The 20,276-nt window shown below is 35.7% G+C and overlaps 1 protein-coding gene across 4 annotated transcripts in view; it reads left to right on the forward strand.

The window, feature by feature from the left end:
- The first annotated feature begins 4,309 nt into the window (after window positions 1-4,309).
- The window catches only part of LOC117988775 (rho guanine nucleotide exchange factor 10), a 70,305-nt gene continuing 54,338 nt past the window's right edge, over window positions 4,310-20,276 (forward strand). The window contains exons 1-2 of one of the 4 annotated variants that reach the window (XM_034975969.2): window positions 4,310-4,793; window positions 9,670-9,773. In XM_034975969.2, coding sequence (XP_034831860.1) covers window positions 4,750-4,793; window positions 9,670-9,773 — 148 coding nt within the window. In that variant the 5' untranslated portion in view covers window positions 4,310-4,749. Of the gene's footprint in view, window positions 4,794-9,669; window positions 9,774-13,068; window positions 13,250-19,468; window positions 19,678-20,149; window positions 20,235-20,276 lie in introns of those variants that run through there. The other 3 variants (XM_069503361.1, XM_034975970.2, XM_034975971.2) reach the window with 3 other exon arrangements.

The following is a 20,276-nucleotide window of genomic DNA, read 5'->3' on the forward strand; positions in this document are numbered from 1 at the left end:
TTTATAATATTTGTAGAATGGATTATTAATTCTTTAATCTGAGATTAATAATGTATCCACAGGAGATTTTATATTAGGTAGCTCCTAATATAAAATCTCCTTGTTAAGATTTCGCTTCTCGACGTGTAGGTCTTAGATTATCTACTGTGTAGGTTATAGTGGTCGGTAGGTAAACATGGCGGCACCCGAAAAAAAGATAACGTGGGTTCCAAAATCAAACAGACAAGGTGCGTTGACCTCTACTTTGATACTGAGCAGGTCAAATGGGCCGTGACGTCATGACCAATAACAATGCCTCTTGATACACACCATTCAATTCGCTAATACCCCTTTAATTGGTTGAGTGATTCGAAAAGTATCCGGCACAAATTGTCTGAACGCTGCATCAATTGAATTCAAATTAAGCGTCGTATTATAATAAAATTGAAAGGGGGATCTGCATGTTTATAATATCAAGTAAACTTTATTTATTTTAAGTTAATTTTTTACTGAGTATGGTAATATAATATTATGGTAATAAAGTCAAAGTCTGATTCATTCAAATTGGGTAAGTTCTTGGCTAATGGTAGGCATTGTACACTTTTTGATTTATTATTTTTATTTATTAAATTACGAACAGTTCCAAGGTTGCCACACAATTTGAGCCGGAGTCTAAATAAGAGTCGCCACTCAATGCAACCACCAGGTTCCGATAACTCATCGTTTGCCGTCTAAAAACCCGGGACAATGATCATATAAAAACTTAACAAAAAAGTTCAACGCGTTTCCATTGCTGTACAATACGTCACTGTTTTTTTTAAGAAAATGTAGCAGGTGTAGTGCGTTATTAGGTACCTCTATCCTCAGAAAAATTCACTTCCAATATTGAAGCGTTAACAATGACATTTGATAAGTTCAATCAAAAATATGATGTGATTTAGTAAACATAATATTATTTCGTCAAACATTTTTTTGTGATAAAACCACAAATTCAGGTTTTTCGTATTTTTCCATCACTTTTGCTATAAGAAATTGCTACCTGCCAAATTTCATAATTCTAGGTCAACGGGAATTACCTTATAGGTTTCGATGCCCTTGTCTAGACTCTTGACAGACACGACAGACAGACACACAACGAGGTGATCCTACTAGGGGTTCTTATTTCCTTTTGAAGTACAGAACCCTAAAATTATTGAACTTAAATCCAAACACGAATATCAAAAACTAAACAAATGAGTCCAATTTCAACTGTCCTGCCATCAGAGAGTTCCAATGCCCACATCCCATATCCAACAGAAACGCTAAATGGTATCTACCACGGTGAATTCATACCTACCATAATCCCTACCCATATTAAAAATGCGAAAGTGTGTTTGTTTGTCGGTTTATTGGTTTGTCGTTCAATCACGTTGCAACGGGGCAACGGATCGACGTGATTTTTGCATGGGTAGTTAAAAACCGAGAGCTTCTTCTTATCCCGAAGATAAAGGCTTCTTTTTATCCAGGAAAATCAAAGAGTTCCCACGGGATTTTTAAAAAACTAAATCCACGCGAACGAAGTGACGGGCATCAGCTAGTAATCTATATTATCATCCAAGCCATGCTGATGTCTGCATTTTTCCACTCAATCGGACAAAACGTAGTTGAAAAATTAGTTACCAATTTCGAAGGAATGACAAGATACGAACAAGTGAAACGAATAAAAAGCTTTTAGAGAAGTCCCGTATGTCGTACGATAATGATAAAGCGCTCTACATGGACAACTGTTGGCGGTGAATCGACGGAAGTCGCCGGGACGACGCGATATTTCGAGCGAGGCCCGCCGGTATGCGTAGCTTATGTAGGCATAGGTACCTTCTTCATTATCTTACTTTAAGTTTAATTTAAACCATTACTTACTTCGCAAATTATAAGTGAGTTCCAATTTACGGATGATGCTTTGAATACAGTGCAAACCTGGAACCATTGAATTATTATTATACCTAAGTCTGGAAATTATTATTATTGACCAACAAAGAGGACTAAGAAAAATCCTTTTTTTTTCTTCCGAAGATATATATTGTACCTATAGTACAGACAGACAGTCAAGACAGAGTTTATTTATACTTCCTAGAAGGCTAAATTGCTTGATGAGAGAGTAAAGAGTAACTAGCCGAGGTCTAAGATGTGACTAGCTAGTTAGCTAGTTTTTACCAAAAGACTTCAGCTAATCTAGGAAAAAGTTGAGATCGAAGATGACCAAACCATTCAGTACCAATATCTACCTACATAATATTTAGCTCTACCTTAACTACTACTTAAGTAGGTACCTATTACTTAATTAATTTTCCGCATCCGAGTATTCGAGATATCTATGGGTAGGTACCTACTAGGTATTGTATGATGAACTAGATTTATAAAAGACGCTCTTAAACAAATAACCCCTACAACAAATATTAATAAACATAAAGTTACAGACCAACTCAACAAAGATAACACTAGAGATAACTCCGCTACAATTGTAAGCTGTTAGAAGTTAGAACTATAAACGTTTGGGAATTGTGCAAAACAAATACAAGTAAGCTTACAGTTCGTACTTAGCTTAGAGTCATGACTTGGCTAAAACCGAACTATTAGACTCAGCTCAGAAACCATGACAAAGAGACGAAATATTAAGCTATACCTACTAGGATAGGTATGTGCTTGATTTGCATTTGCCTTGGACTTAAATAGAAAGGATATCCGTTTGTATTGTAAGTTTCCAAGTTATGTACAGTTAAGTATTATTATGTGTAAAATAACTAAATAGGTAACATATATCAGAAAAACCTGAAGGATAAACGTAACTTACAATGCCTTAACTTCCAAGCGTTTATGAAAGTCATTTATCTTCTGAATCTGACCAAGTACCCACACAAGAATCAATGATTCTAAAATATTTTCTGTAAAAACGAAACGAAGTTCTATACAAAATAACCTAGAGTTTGTATTGTAAGCTCTTGTACCACACGAGTAAATGCTTGTACCCTGTGTATAACTACAGTGGACTGCAGTAGGCCGTAGATGATGATATCTAGTAGGTATCAAAACCAGGTGATAAAAACAACAAGAGACATTATCTATCTGCACTGTTGCAGTTTTCGAAAAACGCTAAAAATTCGCTCCAGCTTTCGTTAGAGAGACACACACACAATTTGTTGACAACTTTTCCCAAACTTAACAAACCAAAACAGTTCGATTCGCTCATACAAAGACGCACCCAGCCGCACCCCGTTTCCGGTGAATAGGGTAGAGAGGTACCTACATTATTAACAAAAACAGAAACAGATGTCTTATCTGATCCATGGACAAGGTAAGTTATTTATTAGGATGCAGGTTCTGTGCGAAATGACTCTTTAAGATGGCAATTATGCTATAAACAATTTAAATCGGCGGTAGTTATTAAGTTCGCGGAATCCTTCCCGGTTCGTGGACCTGGCAGCGATATGCTATGATCATGTTGTCGTATTAACACTTCACTTTCCCTGCAACCCAGAATTTCAAGCATTTACTCATCTGCCGGCAAAGTGCGCGTAATTACAGGGGTTGTCCGAGCTCCCTCGCCAATGACGGAGAAAACTCTGAGACCCCTTAACAGATCGTCATTGATGGATCACTTTCTCGAAAATTGAACGAAAGTGTGTCGTGTGAAAAGGCCATTTTTATTATGGAATGTGCGGATAATTTTCAGTCGTTACCTCGACTGCATGTGGCATGACGTGCTTTCTTCTCCTGTGATAGATATTAAAGTGCCCACTCACAGCACAATATTTTCCTCCTCAAGTAAACCTACATAAACAAATTGCGTGGGGTATGTGTATGCATCTACTTTTTCAAGGATTTTAAAGTCTTTAGTAAGTGTTCCAACTATGTAGGTACTAAAAGAATTCAAACTTTGACAGAGACGCGATTTTTAAACAAATCGTTATTGAAATTTAATTAGGTAGTACGCATAAGTACGGACTTATACGGATAAAATTAATAATTGCTACCTACCAGACTTCTTGATCCGGCTCGAAGGACCAAAGTTATATTAACATAATATAATCTTACATCATCAATAAGCCGCACGTAAATAGGTAATCAAGTTCTAAAAATTTAACGATTTATATAAAACATTTTAAAATAATAAAATATATATTATTTGATTTTAATATAATATATTTTATTATGATTTGAACGCATGCAAGTTTCAAAATAAAAGAAATGAACGCGTATAACGAAAATGACTTGCGAGACGAGGCAGGAAGACTGGGGGGCGACGGGAGCTCGCCCCTCTACCCGCGCGCACCCCGCACCACACCCGCGGCCGCGAGCGTCGACGGCTAGCCAGCTGCGCGTTTGTCTTGCTTGCTTGTGTTTTTCGGTTATCGTAGTGAGATTGACGCTTCATTCTTATTTTCTTTCGTTCAACAAGCAACAGAAACAAGTTTCTGTGCATGCGCGTGTGAAAAAAATACATTCACAGATGCGATTGTGTAATGATAATGAACTGACTGAAAACAACGAATCGGACGTTGTAAACCTGTGCCGCTGTTCGGTGTTGTTGCTTGGATTCCAGTGCCTTTTGTCTGTAGTGAATAAAACAAGAGTGGTGCTATTTCGGTACCTACGTTCCTGTCAGGTTACACGCCTGTGAACCCAGCAGTGTGATCAGTGATTGTTGTCGTGGCCGGTTTCCGTGGAGGAAACTTTCCAAACGTGCATCAAACAGTGGGTTATGCTTTCCTACCGAATGCGGGCTCGGCCTGCATGCATTCCATAGGGAAGCAAGTGCCGGCAATAAGCATTTTACGGTGAGTACCGAGTACAAACGTTCAAGTTCATCGTACTTTGACCTAAAAGAACCGACATAGACCGCAGTCGAAGCTTTATCGGTGTCAAATGTCAACTCATTCAATAAATAAATGAGTACTTAGGTAGTAAATACAGCCCATTGAATTTAAGGAAATCAAATATAGTAAATGCATAAAGTAGTAATTACATAAGTAGTAAATAACAGACTTATAAAGCAATTAGGTAAAGAAACATGTCGGCTTCTGGTACATTAAGTAAGTAAGTAAGTACTTACATAGGTACTTATTCTGCTTTCGCCCTACATATTTAATGGGGTAAGTCCCATTTGTTCTATAGAACTTGATGTCATCGGACAAAATGAGACAATATTATACTGATTTGTTCCATAAGAACAATTAAGATAATTGTTTATAGAACCAAGTAAACAATCTTTCCTTTTTGTGGCAGAATGTAATCAGGATCATTTTAAGGTTTCCCTACCCGAAGGATGCCAACGGCTCCCTAAAAATGATCCTGATGACATTTCACCTTTAAAAAAGAAAAGCTTGTTACGACTTCAAAGAAAAGCAAGCTCCAGGTGATAATATGCTAGTAGGTATGTAGTTCTATGGAACAAATAAGGATGAAATTATCTCATTTTGTTGAAAAATATCTAGTTCTATGGAAAAAATGGGACCTACCCATTTAATGATAGCAACTTACTCAATAAAATCACAGTATGAAATCATAAAACCACATTAAAATTACAAAGTTGAAGACCTATCTTTATAATTGAAATAAAAACAAGAAGGTAAGTAAGTAAATTAGTAGGTAAGTAGTAGGACTTTTGTCTGCCACTTTTTGTGTTGAGTTTTTAATTTTTTTTTTAAATTTTTAATCGATGGGAGGTGCAAACTTAGCTTGACCGGGCAGTACATGCAAAGTTATTAAGAGCTAATTACATTCTAAAAAAGGTAAAAGTACTTAATCTATTTAAATAGAAAAAAAAATTCTTTTAAGAAAGCTGTTTCTTTTTGGTAAAACACGTATGTATGGTTTTAGTAAAGATGTACCCCAGCAGTATCAGGCTTGAAGAAAAGTTAGAAAAATCTGTTGCAAGATTGAAAAGTGAAGCTAAATAAAACTGTTTATTAAATCTGCTATGGATAGCTATTTCTTTTGAATCATAAATGTTAATCTTTCGAAGAAAATTCTAGATGTTAAATATTCTATTTGCAAACCATTACAATCTTAACGCTTCACTGGAGTGATGAATTCAAACACTTGAAAGTGCTAGAAAAACAACATGGATCTGTCTTAAAGTGAAAAAACTATTTTGGTATTCATCTGTTCACAATTCGAGTGGTATTGTTGGTAGTTATCTGTTATTTTTTATACCTTTACAATACCTACTAAGCCAGTTAAGAGCAAAGTTTGTAAAAAGTTTCAAAGATAATGATAAAAAAGGTTATGATTTCTATTCTCAGACTAGCTTATGCTCGTGACTTCGTCCGCTTGGACTACACAAATTTCAAACCTCTATTTCAGCCCCTTAGGGGTTGAATTTTAAAAAATCCTTTCTTCTATCTGCATGCCAAATTTCAGCCCAATCCGTCCTGTAATTTGAGCTGTGTGTTGATAGACCAGTCCACCTTTTCCTTTTATATATAGGCATATATTTAGATCACGTAGATCTTAACGTTTTGTACTACCTATTTGACAAGTTACTTGTGTTATGCTACCTATAATACAGATCATCATCCTCACTCATACCATCATTTGTCCACTGCTGAGCATGGATCTCTCAGAATGAGAAGGGCTTAGACCATAATCTACCACACTGGCCAAATGGGCAATGGCAGACTTTACACACATTTGACAAAATTTTAGAGTACTAGGAGATAGATGCCCGCGACTTCGTCCGTGTGAGTTTCGATTTTTAAAATTCCCATGGGCACTCTTTGATTTTCCGGAATAAAAAATAGCCTATAACCTTCCCCAGGATGCAAGCCATCTCTGTACCAAATTTCGTCAAAATCGGTTAAACAGATGGGCCGTAAAAAGCTAGCAGACAGACACACTTTCGCATTTATAATATTGGTATGAAAGCTGTTTCCTCACTTTCCTTCACTGTTAAAGCAAGTGATACATATTCTATTGCATTAAACACACTGAGTGTCAAACACAAACCCTCGTATAGAAGGCCAAAGTTTAACCACTGGGCTATCATCGCTTTTTCCCATCTAGCTTTTTCCACAGTGGAAAATAGTTATTATGATAATCTAATCTGGCATTCATACAAATGACACCTGACCAAACACAATGTGTATGGTTTAAAGTTACTGTAGGGAATTAATAACAGACTTAACGAATAAAACGATTTACGATTCCCTGCTAGGAAACAATTTATTTTATTATGCACACACTTACTTACTGAGTAGGTACTTACTCATTTGTCAGTAGATTACACTTTTACGGTGTGCCATCTTGCTGCAATAACTACTTATTTAAAGGGTCAAAAGTCAACAGTAAACTGTTTTTGTAAGACATTAAATGCTATAAGTATAACATAGGTCATTATTCTAATACATATAACAAGTTGCTGAATCTGCCATCCTATCTAAAAGGGGTAAACAAGTGGGGATAACGGGGATAAGCAGGCGTTACTTGCGGAAATCAATGCCGCTGAAACAGAATCTGAATGGTGCAACATGCAGCATGCAACATGCACTGCTAAACATCATAGAGAAACCAGCCACCAGGCAAGCAATAAGCACCACCACCATGCAGCACCACCCAAACCCCAAAACGCACTCGCCGCACGTTTTGCTCCAAAATTGGAGCATCCTCAGGAGATGTAGCCCTTACAATCCACAATTGCAAAGTCTCGCCTGGTGGCTGGTTTCTCCTGCATGTTAAGCAGTGGCAGGGCAGGCGGTGCATGTCGCATGCTGCATGCTGCACCATACAGATTTGATATGTTTCAACTGATTATACCTACCTAGCAAATTAAGCTTTTGGGTCATTGTATATCTTATCTATACTTATCACCAACACAACAGGATGTCAGGAATTGTTTGTACATAAAACTCAAAGTCTACTTTATAAATTTATCAACAGGACTCAAAGTGGCCTTATCACTATGATAGTAACTATGTGCCTTATGGCAAACTTTTAGGTAATTTCAAGCTAATTAGCACTGGTAGTTGTTTATTACTTAATAAACCAGATCAATGTCTTGCAAATAAGATAACCATGATCTACTTAATTTTTTAATTTATTTTAAGTACTAATCTCCATTAATTAAAGTCAGTACCTAAGAGCTTACTAAAGATCATTCAAGGTGTTATGATCATTTTTGTAATAAGTAAGTACCTACTTAACTAAATATTTAAGTAATTAAAGTATTTTTAAGCATTAAGTAAAAGTAAGTAGCTAACAAGTATGCAAGAGGACTCTATCAAGGTTTAATTAATTCATTAAGTAATTTATCAATATCACTGAAAATCTTTTACTTAAATTCCAGACAAAAATGTTGCCTATTTACCTACTTAAGTAAATAAAATAAATTAAGTGACAGAATACTGAATAGTTAATGATGATGATGATGCAAAAAATGTGGTACTGTAGTCCAATCTAAAGCTGCAAAATAGCAGTTTGTGGCGTTTTCCTTACAAGAGACCTATGTCCAGCTGTGAACCTGGACATGTATCGGTTGAAAATGATGATGATGATGATCGGTTGATAATGATAAAGATGATGACCTATATATATTTAAATAGTTAATCCACTTTCATCCAAACATTTTCCATTGGGAATTGCCCATTTTGTTGCTTGCATTCCAATTTGTTAGCTATTCCTATCCTAAATCTAATGTTATGACTAACTCTCATCATTATATGCCAAGTTATGAGTCACTTCCAGACTCCCAGGTACAGTATGCGGCAGAAAATAATGTACATCGACTTTTAGAATGACATTTCGGTTTTGTGGAGCGTTGTCTCTGTCACTCATACCTATAAGACAGTCAGTCTCAACGACAGGGACAACACTCTACAAATCTGCTATCTCCTTCTAAAGATTGACGTACTTTCGGCCGCGTACTGTAGTTACTATTTAGGTAGAAGCATCAGGTAATCTAAATATATAAAAGGAAAAGGTGACTGACTGACTGACTGACTGATCTATCAACGTAGCTATTATGACGTAGCCATCCGCTAAGAAAGGATTTTTGAAAATTCAACTCCTAAGCGGGGGAAATAGGGGTTTGAAAATGGTGTAGTCCACGCGGACGAAGTCGCAAGCGTAAGCTAGTAGTATGTAAAACTAGATGATACCTGTGATGTACCTGATGTGGATTTAAGTTTTTAAAATCCCACGGGAACTCTGGTATTTTCCAGGTTAAAAAATGTCTATATCTGACTCTGGGATGCAAGCTACCTCTGTCCAAGTCTGTCTGATGGGTAGTGAAAAGGTAACCAACAGACAGATAGACACTTTCGCGTATTTATAATATATCAATAGTTGTATGGAGTTGTAAACAGCTAAATGAATATTTTCATCTTTTGTTAGGTCAATATTAATTTTACTAGCTGATGCCCGCGACTTCGTCGGAGTGGATTTACATTTTTCAAAATCCCGCGTGCGTAGGGTGCGTTTCCACTGACGCGGAGTTGGGTGGAGTGGAGCGGAGCGGATCGTGAATTGTGTGTGTGAATTCATTCATCACACAGTTTCCTCTGAAATAGAGTGGGGTTTTCGAGCACTGTGATTGATTGGCCAATTCACGGTCACTCCCCCCAGCTCCGCGTCAGTGGAAACGCACTCTTATGATCCACAGCTGAAGACCAACGAGGCAGTCAATGTAGACAGTGCTAAAATGTAATGTGTTTACAGGGAGGCGAGCGGAGCGGGTGGCGGGGCCGGCAGCGGCGGGCTGCTGGCCATGAACGCCACCCAGGTGCAGTGCGAGCCCCACGACTCGGTCGTTCTCATCAAATGTAAGTTACTTCTCAACAACATGACCCCCAAGGTAGGTATGGAATAGGAAAAGAAATGGTAAAGTATGTGTGTCTCGCCCATAGAGCAGAAACAAAGAGGAGATGTTGTATTAAGATTTCCCTATGAAATATCGAGTGACATTTTGCGGGGTGAGGGGTTGTGGAACGCCGCCCACTTCTCAATTTTCCATCTGCGGGTTAGTAGCAAAACTACTCGCTTAGCGACCTAACATCGATATATTGATGTCACTACATAGTTCAGCTATCTCACACTAGATGTCAATAATCTAGAACTATTTTAATAATTACGTATAAAATTACTTACAAATGAAATGTGATACCATTCATAGCATCAGAACGTCTGTCTGAATAACTTTGACACGATAAAACACAACACTTCATCCTTTTGTTCTTAAAAACGCGAAAACACACCGATAATACGAGTCTCAATATATGTGAACCTGACGAACGCAGACAGCATACTAACAAAGGCCCCGCCCACAGTGATGACGTCAGGACCTAGTTGAAAATCACAGTGCACAGTTGCTTAGGCCAACTCCTCTTTGTTTCTGCTCTATGGTCTCGCCACGAAGACAAGAGTGAACTAGAGGGAGGGAACTCTCGGTTTGATCTCGAATCGACGACATGTCAAATATTAGGCTATAGTGACGTAAAATCAAAGAAAAATAGGGCTACTTTAGGGCTACCTGCGTCATTTGACGCCTGCCAGTGACGTCGAAGCCTCGATGTTTTGTTACAAGTTCCTTGAAAATACGTTCCGAAGTAGTCAGAACTATTTGTATGCTTGCAATAGATTGACATCATGCTGACCCGGTATTAAAGGCAGTAGATACCATTTCTACTACATTATTCTGAATTCTGTGAATTGTATGCCATGATCAGAACAATACTGTATATATAGGTACAAATAACAAACGAATATAACAAATAACATTGGTGACGGATGATGCAGTTACACAGTATCAATAGATTGATGTGTCATCGATCCCTAAACTAACCAATAAGTAGTCCAGTAAATATAATACTACATTGCGACAAGGCTATCTTGGCGCGTGGTGAAAATCGGAACAAGCGTTGCCGTCAAGTGCCCCTTTGATCTTGTTTGCATATTCTAAGCCTTTGATCTCCAACAGCGTCCCCCTGTCAATGTCATTGAAGTGCCAAGAGAGCCTTGTCGCACTGTACCAAATAAGAGTGAATAGACATGTTCTAGCGCAGCTGAAACTTCATTCCTTAGCTATCAGATTAATTTTGCTTATTTTGCTTTTCTCATGCTGATTATATATTCATGGAACCAATTAAAATACTATCGCAATCCTTACGTCAAAGTTAGATTAGTGAGACAAATCCTACGCACTGCCCACGACACTCCAATTTTAAGCTTTAATCGCTGATAGGGCTTTAGAAATTTAGGTCATACGCAAGGTTAACCTGTTAGTAGTATAGTAGTTAAGACTATTATCTAATTTAATGAAATGGACTGCATTATAAGGTGTCAGTATACTTGGAGAATTTATTACTTGGTGGTCTAGTCGATAAAGGACTAGAAACCGAACGTCCTGTCGGTGATGGATTAACTAACATCCTCTTCAAACTAACATGGCATCCACTCAAAAGTGTGTTTTGTAAAAACGGCTATAGTAAAAGTGGAATCCCTTAAACGTATAATTCACGACAACTAAGTTTCTTTCTTCATTGTGTTAATAAAATGTATTTATGTAGTTATTTAAAAAAAAAAAAAAAAACTAGTAGTGATGATTGATATGTACAAAGCAAAATCAAAATGTAGGTAGGTAATTAACTCACAACTGAACGAAACATTTTCTGCATGGAAATGACAAAAATACGTCAATAATGTAAGTCGTTCTTAACTTTTAAGATACTGTTTAGTATTCGGTGGTTACGATTTTAACTTTACTTAATTTTGATGGGATCAGAAGTAAGGTACAGTTGAAAAAGGTTAAAATTTTACCGTAGTCATTAAAATAACATCTGAGACCCAAATTGCTGAGACCAAATGTTTTATGTACATAAAATCACCCCTCCAAATAACAATCTTAGCCGACGGAGCTTACACCAGACTTACGACTATGTTTAAATGTGTTTCTCTTAATATTATTTTTAGAATTAACTCCATTACTTCGTCGACGACTATTTGCTGGCAAGATCATTTGAAATAGTTATTGAAAGCTCAGGGGGATATTTCTTTGCAATAATACTCGAGAATCACATCAAACTCATATTTTATTCTTTGTATGCTTTTACTTCTCATCTCATCTCATAATCATATAATCACATAATCACAATATAACAACTTCATAACTTAAACACAACTATGATTGACAAAAGACTGAGCCCTGGTTATCCAAAACATCTGTATTAAATACAAGTCGTTACCACTTCCAAACAGTAATAATTGCCTTTGTCAATATACGTCTTTTATGCAACGTATTGACAAAAGATAATGACATATTTGATAAGGTATATTGACGTGCCTACACTGTAGTTTTCATGACATCCACTTCCGGACAATAATAATTACTTTTGTCAATATACGTCTTGTCATGAAACGTATATTGACAACAGTATAACGACATGTTCAATAAGGTATATTGACGTGGCTACACTGTTGTTTCATGACGTTGTATACTGGCAAGTGATAAGAATAATAATTATCCCCGAAATTCTAACATTATGTAGTTGTGAATTTATGTACTTACGTATCTAGTATCTGCTGCATAATCTTATGTTTTTTATGATGCAATATTTTGTGTTTGTAAACAAATTGTATTTCTACATATAGAAAATGTGGGTTAGTTACACGCATTAAGTGATTGTTTAAACTAATTGATAATATCGCTGATATAAGATGGCAGTTTCTCTTTAGCTTCTGTAGTTTGTAGCCTGTTATTAGTATTTAGATTATACAATTACTTAAGAATTCAGTAAGAAATTAAAGCCGTGAGTTGTTCCGATTTTATTGGTCCCTCGAGCCGGATTTCATGCATAAGATGCCATTATGATTTTACTAAATTGCAATTCACAGAAATAGCTACTATTGTGTTTATATTTGTCCTCGAAAGTTCCCCCGTTGCGCCGGCCCGGCTTGCTCTCAATTGATGCGGGAGGCGCACAGTCACAATTAACTTCGTGAACTTAATAATTGTACGGACGAGCATTGCCGTTTGATATTTTTTCCTCAGTTAGTTGGTAGGCTTACCAATTGTCATAGTTAACAGCAATTATTATGCAAATCCGGCTTAGTTCTAAACGGTCTGTGCAGTGCGTTGCACGTTGCGAACGATGCATTACCCAATAAGTTACAGTAATGTGAGAGGACCGAATTTTCGTTGTGATTGTGCCAGTGTTCAGTTTCGCGATGCAGTTTACGCTGGTCATTGTTGTAAACAAAGTTAAGTTATGTCCCGTTACAGAGGAACCCTTCAAACAAATAGGTACGTCATATTATTTCTCATATTCTTTTTCAAGTAGTTTCAAGTTTTATGAATGAAGACGGGCGTCTGGTTTTACGCCGGACTATGCCTGACTAGTTTCGAGCCCGATCTGGGTCCTTTGTCATAAGCTGGGACGCGGACGCGTACAGAAGCGAACTGAACTGCTCAGTTCGATTCGAACGGGTCAAAACACTAGATTCCAATTGACCTAACGTTAACTAAACTAGGATTTTGTAGTTTTGTAGTTAGCCTTGTGCTTTTGTAGAATTACAATTCTATCCATATGCATAATTATCCATAAATAGTAAAGTTTCATCGCGAGATTTATTCATCTCATTAAAAGACCTGGAGAATGATGTTACTGTTTATCAAAGAGCTTTAGATTTTCAAAAATACCACTGGATTTTTGAAAATCTAAATCGACGTGGACGAAGTCGCAGCATCAGCTAGTAATACTATAAAGCGAGAAACACAGAATATTAGCTAATTCAGTATACATTGTTCAGTCTACTTCAGTAGATGTAGTGACATTATTTTTTCTGTTCCGTGATTACAATCCACTTTGGATGTCCGTTTTATGTCTTCATTCCAGGTCTCAATCTGATATGAAAGTGAATACCTTTGCTCTGTAGTGTAAATATTAATAGAATGTTCTGTATGATCGATTACACTTCGAGTTTAAATGAGAGTAATCAAGCGCAAATAGATAAAAAACTAAAGTGGAAGTTATTTGATCTAGTGCGATAAAACTCGTTATCAATCGCTAATTCACGATAGAGACGGTTGGTACGAATCTTCGATTCACTATTTATGAATGACGAACAAAACCATTTAATTTAACCGGTTAATGAATTAATGAGGAAAAGGTAAACTATGAGTCAACTGATTAATTCATTCATCGATTCCCTACTAGAGTCGCTAAGTCGGTATAATAAAACGATAACATTTAAACGGACCATGACATTTGGCATAGTCATAATTAATAAAATCGTAACGGCAAAAGAGATTAGGCATTCGATTGCAATTAAGTAATTTATTATTATTCAAATAAGTGATATGATTATGGTATTTAGGGTTCCTTACCTCAAAAGGAAAAAAGGAACCCTTATAGGATCACTCTGTTATCCGTCTGTCAAGAAAACCTATAGGGTACTTCCCGTTGACCTAGAATCATGAAATTTGGTAGGAACTAGGTAGGTAAGTCATATAGCACAAGTAAAGGAATAAATCCGAAAACCGTGAATTTGTGGTTACATCACCAAAAACAATTAAAATGTGTTCATGAACAAATAATACGTAGGTATTTCCATTGCAAAGTATACCAAGTGGGGAATCATATGAAAGGGCTTTAGCTGTAAGTTCTGAAACAGATTTTTATTTATTTTTATGCATAACCGTTTTTGATTTATCATGCAAAATGTCGGAAAAATACGACTGTATTACGGAACCCTCGGTGCGTGAGTCTGACTCACACTTGGCCGGTTTGTTTTAGACAAGATTTTAAAGTTTAAATGAAGAATAAAACACAAAAGATAATGACATAACATGTATTAATTAACTAAAGTATTAGGTATTAAAGGAACAGGAAATCCTTAAATTTAATAAGTACTTAATATATTGTTAATAAAATCTATAAAATGTCTAATAGGTCAAGAACATAGACAAGTCATGTAAATAGACTACAGTTAAGCTGTTAACCTTTAAATGACAGCTAATGAAATGGTCAGACATAGGGCGCAATCTAGACTTCTATATGTATTCTGTATAACAAGCCTAGACAGCATTTATGCAAAGCCTGGGAATCTATTTTGACATTTTATTAGTTAGTTAAATATATATACTATACTATAGTTAAAATAATCTAAGAAGTCCATTTTGGCACAACTAGAGGTGATAACTAAGTAAACAAATAGAAATTAGAATAACCAAAGAAACCGATCTTTATGAAGTTTTTGCTAAGCTAGTATGAAAAGTACAATTATGTAGGTATAAGGTATATAATTATACGTATTACTTACTTACATATATATATTATTACTTATAATGTATATTTAATTATATTTCGAAATAAAGATAGAAGCTGAGATAAAAATATTTATTATGATTTGAATTTGAATAGTTATATAGGTAAGTAATCACTACCCATATTATAAATGCGAAAGTGTTTGTTTGTTGGTTTATTGCTTTGTTCCTGTAAAATCAAAGAGTTCCCACGGCATTTTTGGAAACCTAATTTCACGCGAATGAAGTCGCGGGCATCAGCTAATATCGTTATAATCTAATCACCTGGTAGTGGTACTATCAACTGTGGTAATCGCGAGTAATTTAATCATAATAATACTGAATAAATATTGAATAAGTTTCCTATCGACACATTGCCCCCATCCATTAGATATTAATTGAAAATAAATACACTAACTGATGCCCGTGACTTCGTTCGCAGGGATTTAGGTTTTAAAAATCCCTTGGGAACTCTTTCATTTTTCGGGATAAAAAATAGCCTATCTCACTCTCCAAGTCTTTAACTATACCCATGCCAAAAATCACTTTAATCCGTTGCTCCGTTGCGACGTGGTTGAAGGACAAACCAACAAACAAACACACTTTCGCATTTATAATCAGGGTAGGTACTGATTTGGACTAACAGTTTTAGGTTACGTTTTATGTGTGTGGTATTGGAAATCGGTGTTATTAAACTAAATTGATCATGATGCCTAATCGAAATAACACACTTTTCATATGAATGTGATGAAATTTACTTTTTTTATTGCAAAATAGGCGCTTGACGACAATCATGCTTAATAAAAAGCCATGATGAGGTCTAGGTTGGAGAGCGCTTGCCTAGAAGATGCCTGTTACTTATTACAAATTATACTTAGGGATATTATTACAAAACTGCCTTTCCTCCTTATAAATGCCGATGCGAGGACACTTAGGAAGGGATAACTTACTATTTTCGTAGCTTACGAAAATAGTAAGTTGACTAGCATAGACTAGCTTGAAAAAGCAACGTTCCTATTGATGTATGTCACTGTTCACATAATAGGTATAGTAAACCCTCGCTACATACGCATCCACGCTCATTCCTTATGACAAGACAACCTTATAATAAGGCTGATCTACTATACTATTAGGTATTTACTATTAGGTATCTATCTATGAATAAACGTAGTTATAATATTATGTGAGAAAATATGGTAACTAGAATGACATTCTTTAGTTTCCCGAGTTTGTCAAACTTTTCTGGGAATTTATACATCTACCTGAAGTTACTCATTGTGGTTAAATATTTTACTAAGACGATTCACTATGAAATGGATGACAGTTTATACTTTGCACCAATACGTAGGTAGGTATTCGTTGACTGTTGTCCGTTGATATTGGTTATTCCCTACGAATAACTAAACATTGTCATTCGTAGTTTATTCCAATGCCTAAATATTTTGTTCTAGCTACTGGCAGAATTTACGTGAAATCATATAATTTTTATTCTGGTACATAGCCCTTATTTACAAATAGACTTATACAAGATACATAATATATAATATATACTTAACTATCACGGTAAACAAAAACCTTGTGAGGAAACCTACATGCACGAGAGTTCTTCATATTTTTTAAAGAACGTTTAAGTGCGGAAACCAGCCCTGAATGAAGAAGAAGAAGAAGCCTATGGCCAAACCCTTCTCATTCTAAGAGTAGACCCTTGATTCGTGTTGAGCCGGCAATTTGATGATGTCAGGAGGTAGAATATATCTTAGAATACTTATTATAATATTAGAATACTTTTTTTTTGAAATGGGTAGGGCTTGATAAAATTCACATGTCAAACAAGCAGGTCAAAACGATATCATTCAATGATAAACACCTGACAGCTCGATTCCTATCACACATCATTTATAGGTACCAATACCTAAACTGTGGCTCGGGGCTGATGACCTGATTAGACAGACATGACCTCGGTGTAAACAGCAAAATTGCAGGTCCAACATGGGTCCAACACGAATCGATTTACGGTCGGTCAGTGCCGCTTTATCTCTAGGCATCGTATCGAGATCAGAGCCGCCGCCCTGCACGCCCCGTCACTCATATAGTCATTGTTTGAACCTAGGTCTGCATGATTCATGCCGCCATATTGCAAGTTTTAGATAAGAATGCAGCAAATAGGGCGTTGCGGGCAAACAATTATATTGAAGAGTTATTATGCCTTTGACATAGATTGTACGGGACCTGGTTTTCTTGATAATAATATTATAGTCAGGATATACGAGGTAACTAATTAATGATCAATATTTTAGACATGTTACGGATGTTAACTAGGTCTCTAAGTGTCCGTATACCTTGCCTTTTAATAACCTCATAATTAATTATTATTATTCTGTACCTATGGGCATACATATGGGGCCGATTCTCTTGTACACAATCTCTGAACTAAACTAAATTAACAAGTCTAAATCTAGTGATATCCTTTTTCGCAAGCAATATTATGAAAGGGATAGCAATAGATTTAGACGTGTCATTTAAGTTTAGTTTAGAGATTGTGTACAACGAAATTAGCCACATAGTTTACTTATTCAAATAAGAGACTTCGATGAGGATTAGGATTAGGTACCTAAGGAATCGTCTCGAAAACGTTTGCACCGATTTACCATAATTCACAAGAAACTTCATAATACAATAGGTATATTATACTCTTTTCTTTTATAGGTATACTAATCCTCTTTCTTGTATCAAGCCAGAAACTCTAATAGAGACATTTTTTCCATAATTTCATATCTACAGTATTTAGAGGAATGGAGGTCGACATTGTTCAATAAACGGACGGACATCTTAATTCAACTACATAATATCTATTCACGATAACAGATGTACCTAATGCATTCGTGATTGTATTGCACAATGAATGCAAGGATTGACTCTCTATTCGGTGGTATTGTACTGTTTGACTTTCCCTCTTGTAATTTGTGTGATTAGATACTTAACCTTACGAAGATGTCATTCTCAAATAGAAAGTTACTTATACATGTCTAAAAATATCCCACTTCTGATACAAATGTAGGTAAATAGGATAATTAAAATTAAGGAGGTATGTGGTATCTCGTATGACACATGATAAGTCAAAAAATCTGACTTTATAGTATGGCATTTGAAACTTGAATAAAATTGCTGTATACCGGAATAAACATTAATTAATTATATTATTATTGCAGTAAGGTAACCTAACACAATAAATACATAATTAAATAGGTATGTACATACCATCAATTTGTTATATTATGTTAAAACACTGATTAGAATAATAGTACCTACAGACGTAGTTTAAGTATTTCGGGGTGTAGCATTTTTTTTATTTTTCAAATGCTCATGCTGTAAGATCATGTTTTTGAACTTATCAATAGTGTAATGCCAGGCATCACAGAGTTAGTAGTGTATCAGAACTGGGATACTTATTACGTATTTTTCTACAAATATCATGTTGATACATACCAGACACCACAAAATTTATTTATTTCATCACACATCATTGTAATTGTTTAAACATTTACCTAAAGTTGTTAGCACAAATAGGCAAACAGTTGTTTTCGGTAGGTACACTTAAAGCAATCGGCTGTGCAAATATTTGCACAGGCATCTGTGCAGAGGCAACCAAACCGAATGAATGCTTTAAATAACACCACACAATTTTCTGCTCTAACAGAAGTGCCATAAGTGCTACATTTCTACTTAATATTGTGATGTCGCAAATTGTATTGTTAATGGGTCATGAACCCTGTACTAGTGAAACATATTAGTATACTAATATATATTATCTTATCTATTCTATGTATAGTCAAATTGTGAAAACTGGCGTCTGTACATTGGCTGTAATATATCTACATTTTAGAGCGGAACTTTAAGTATCAATAATCGCTAAAAACTGAAATAAGATCACTGTAGAAACTAGAAACTTTTTTCTTTTAATGATTGACACGTAAAGTTACCTATTTCAGTAAAATGTACCTAAGTAGAATGATAAGTATATTCTTACATTTAACATACTTAACGATGAATTAAATAAGTATTATGGGCTAATTAATTTTACAACTTAGAGCTCCCTAGCTTCGAGCAATTGAGGGGCAATGCTAGTCCAGCTATTTATTTTAGTATGCGTTAAACGTTGTAACACCGTATTATACATTTGTGTGGGTATGTGGGATAATACGTCACTTTAACGTTTAGTTATACGTATTGCCGTATCGTGTTAGCATGTGTTCAGTGTACAGTGTAAGATACCATTTAAACTTTTCAATATTAAATTTTATATAAAAAAATCCACAAAGTTCATCCAGCAGTGAAGTGATTCAGTGTCGAAATTATGAAACTTTCAAGAAAGTCCGAGAGCAAACTCGCAAAATTTAAGCACAAGCTGATAAAGAAATACTACAAGAGTTCGTAAACACTTACACTTAACCTTCATAAATTCTATTTCGTAACTAAGTCGTTTAGCGCAGTAACAATAATCAAATTATATTTTGATGTTAAATATATGCAAGGTGTTGCAAAATTGTGGCCGCGTCAACTCCCACGCTCGTAAATTCAAGGTCTGATGTTGCTTAGTTCGTGCTTCCGATTATTATTATAGCAGACTAGCTGCCCTGGCGAACTTCGTTCCGCCTAACAGTCGATTCAAATTTTTAACATTTTTCTCTCCGTAAGAACCATCCTCGTACTTCAAGGAATATTATAAAAAAAGAATTAGCGAAATCGGTTCAGCTGTACTCGAGATTTGCGATGGCAAACACATTTAGTGATTCATTTTTATATTATAAATAGATATGATTTTTGGACTTGTATTTTGTACTGACCTCAAAACTTATCCATGTCACCTAAAGATCCTTTCGCTGTAATCTCAAAATGTCTCTTTGTAAGATTAATTTAATTAATAGGTGTCTCTTTTTGTCTTAATGCTTCGTTTCACGGAATCGCAAAATGAAGTTTAACCAACGTAAGTTATCGTTAAAATAGAAATAAGTTCATAATTTAATTA

This window comes from Maniola hyperantus, chromosome 15, assembly GCF_902806685.2.
Source record: "Maniola hyperantus chromosome 15, iAphHyp1.2, whole genome shotgun sequence".
Lineage (NCBI taxonomy): Eukaryota > Metazoa > Arthropoda > Insecta > Lepidoptera > Nymphalidae > Maniola > Maniola hyperantus.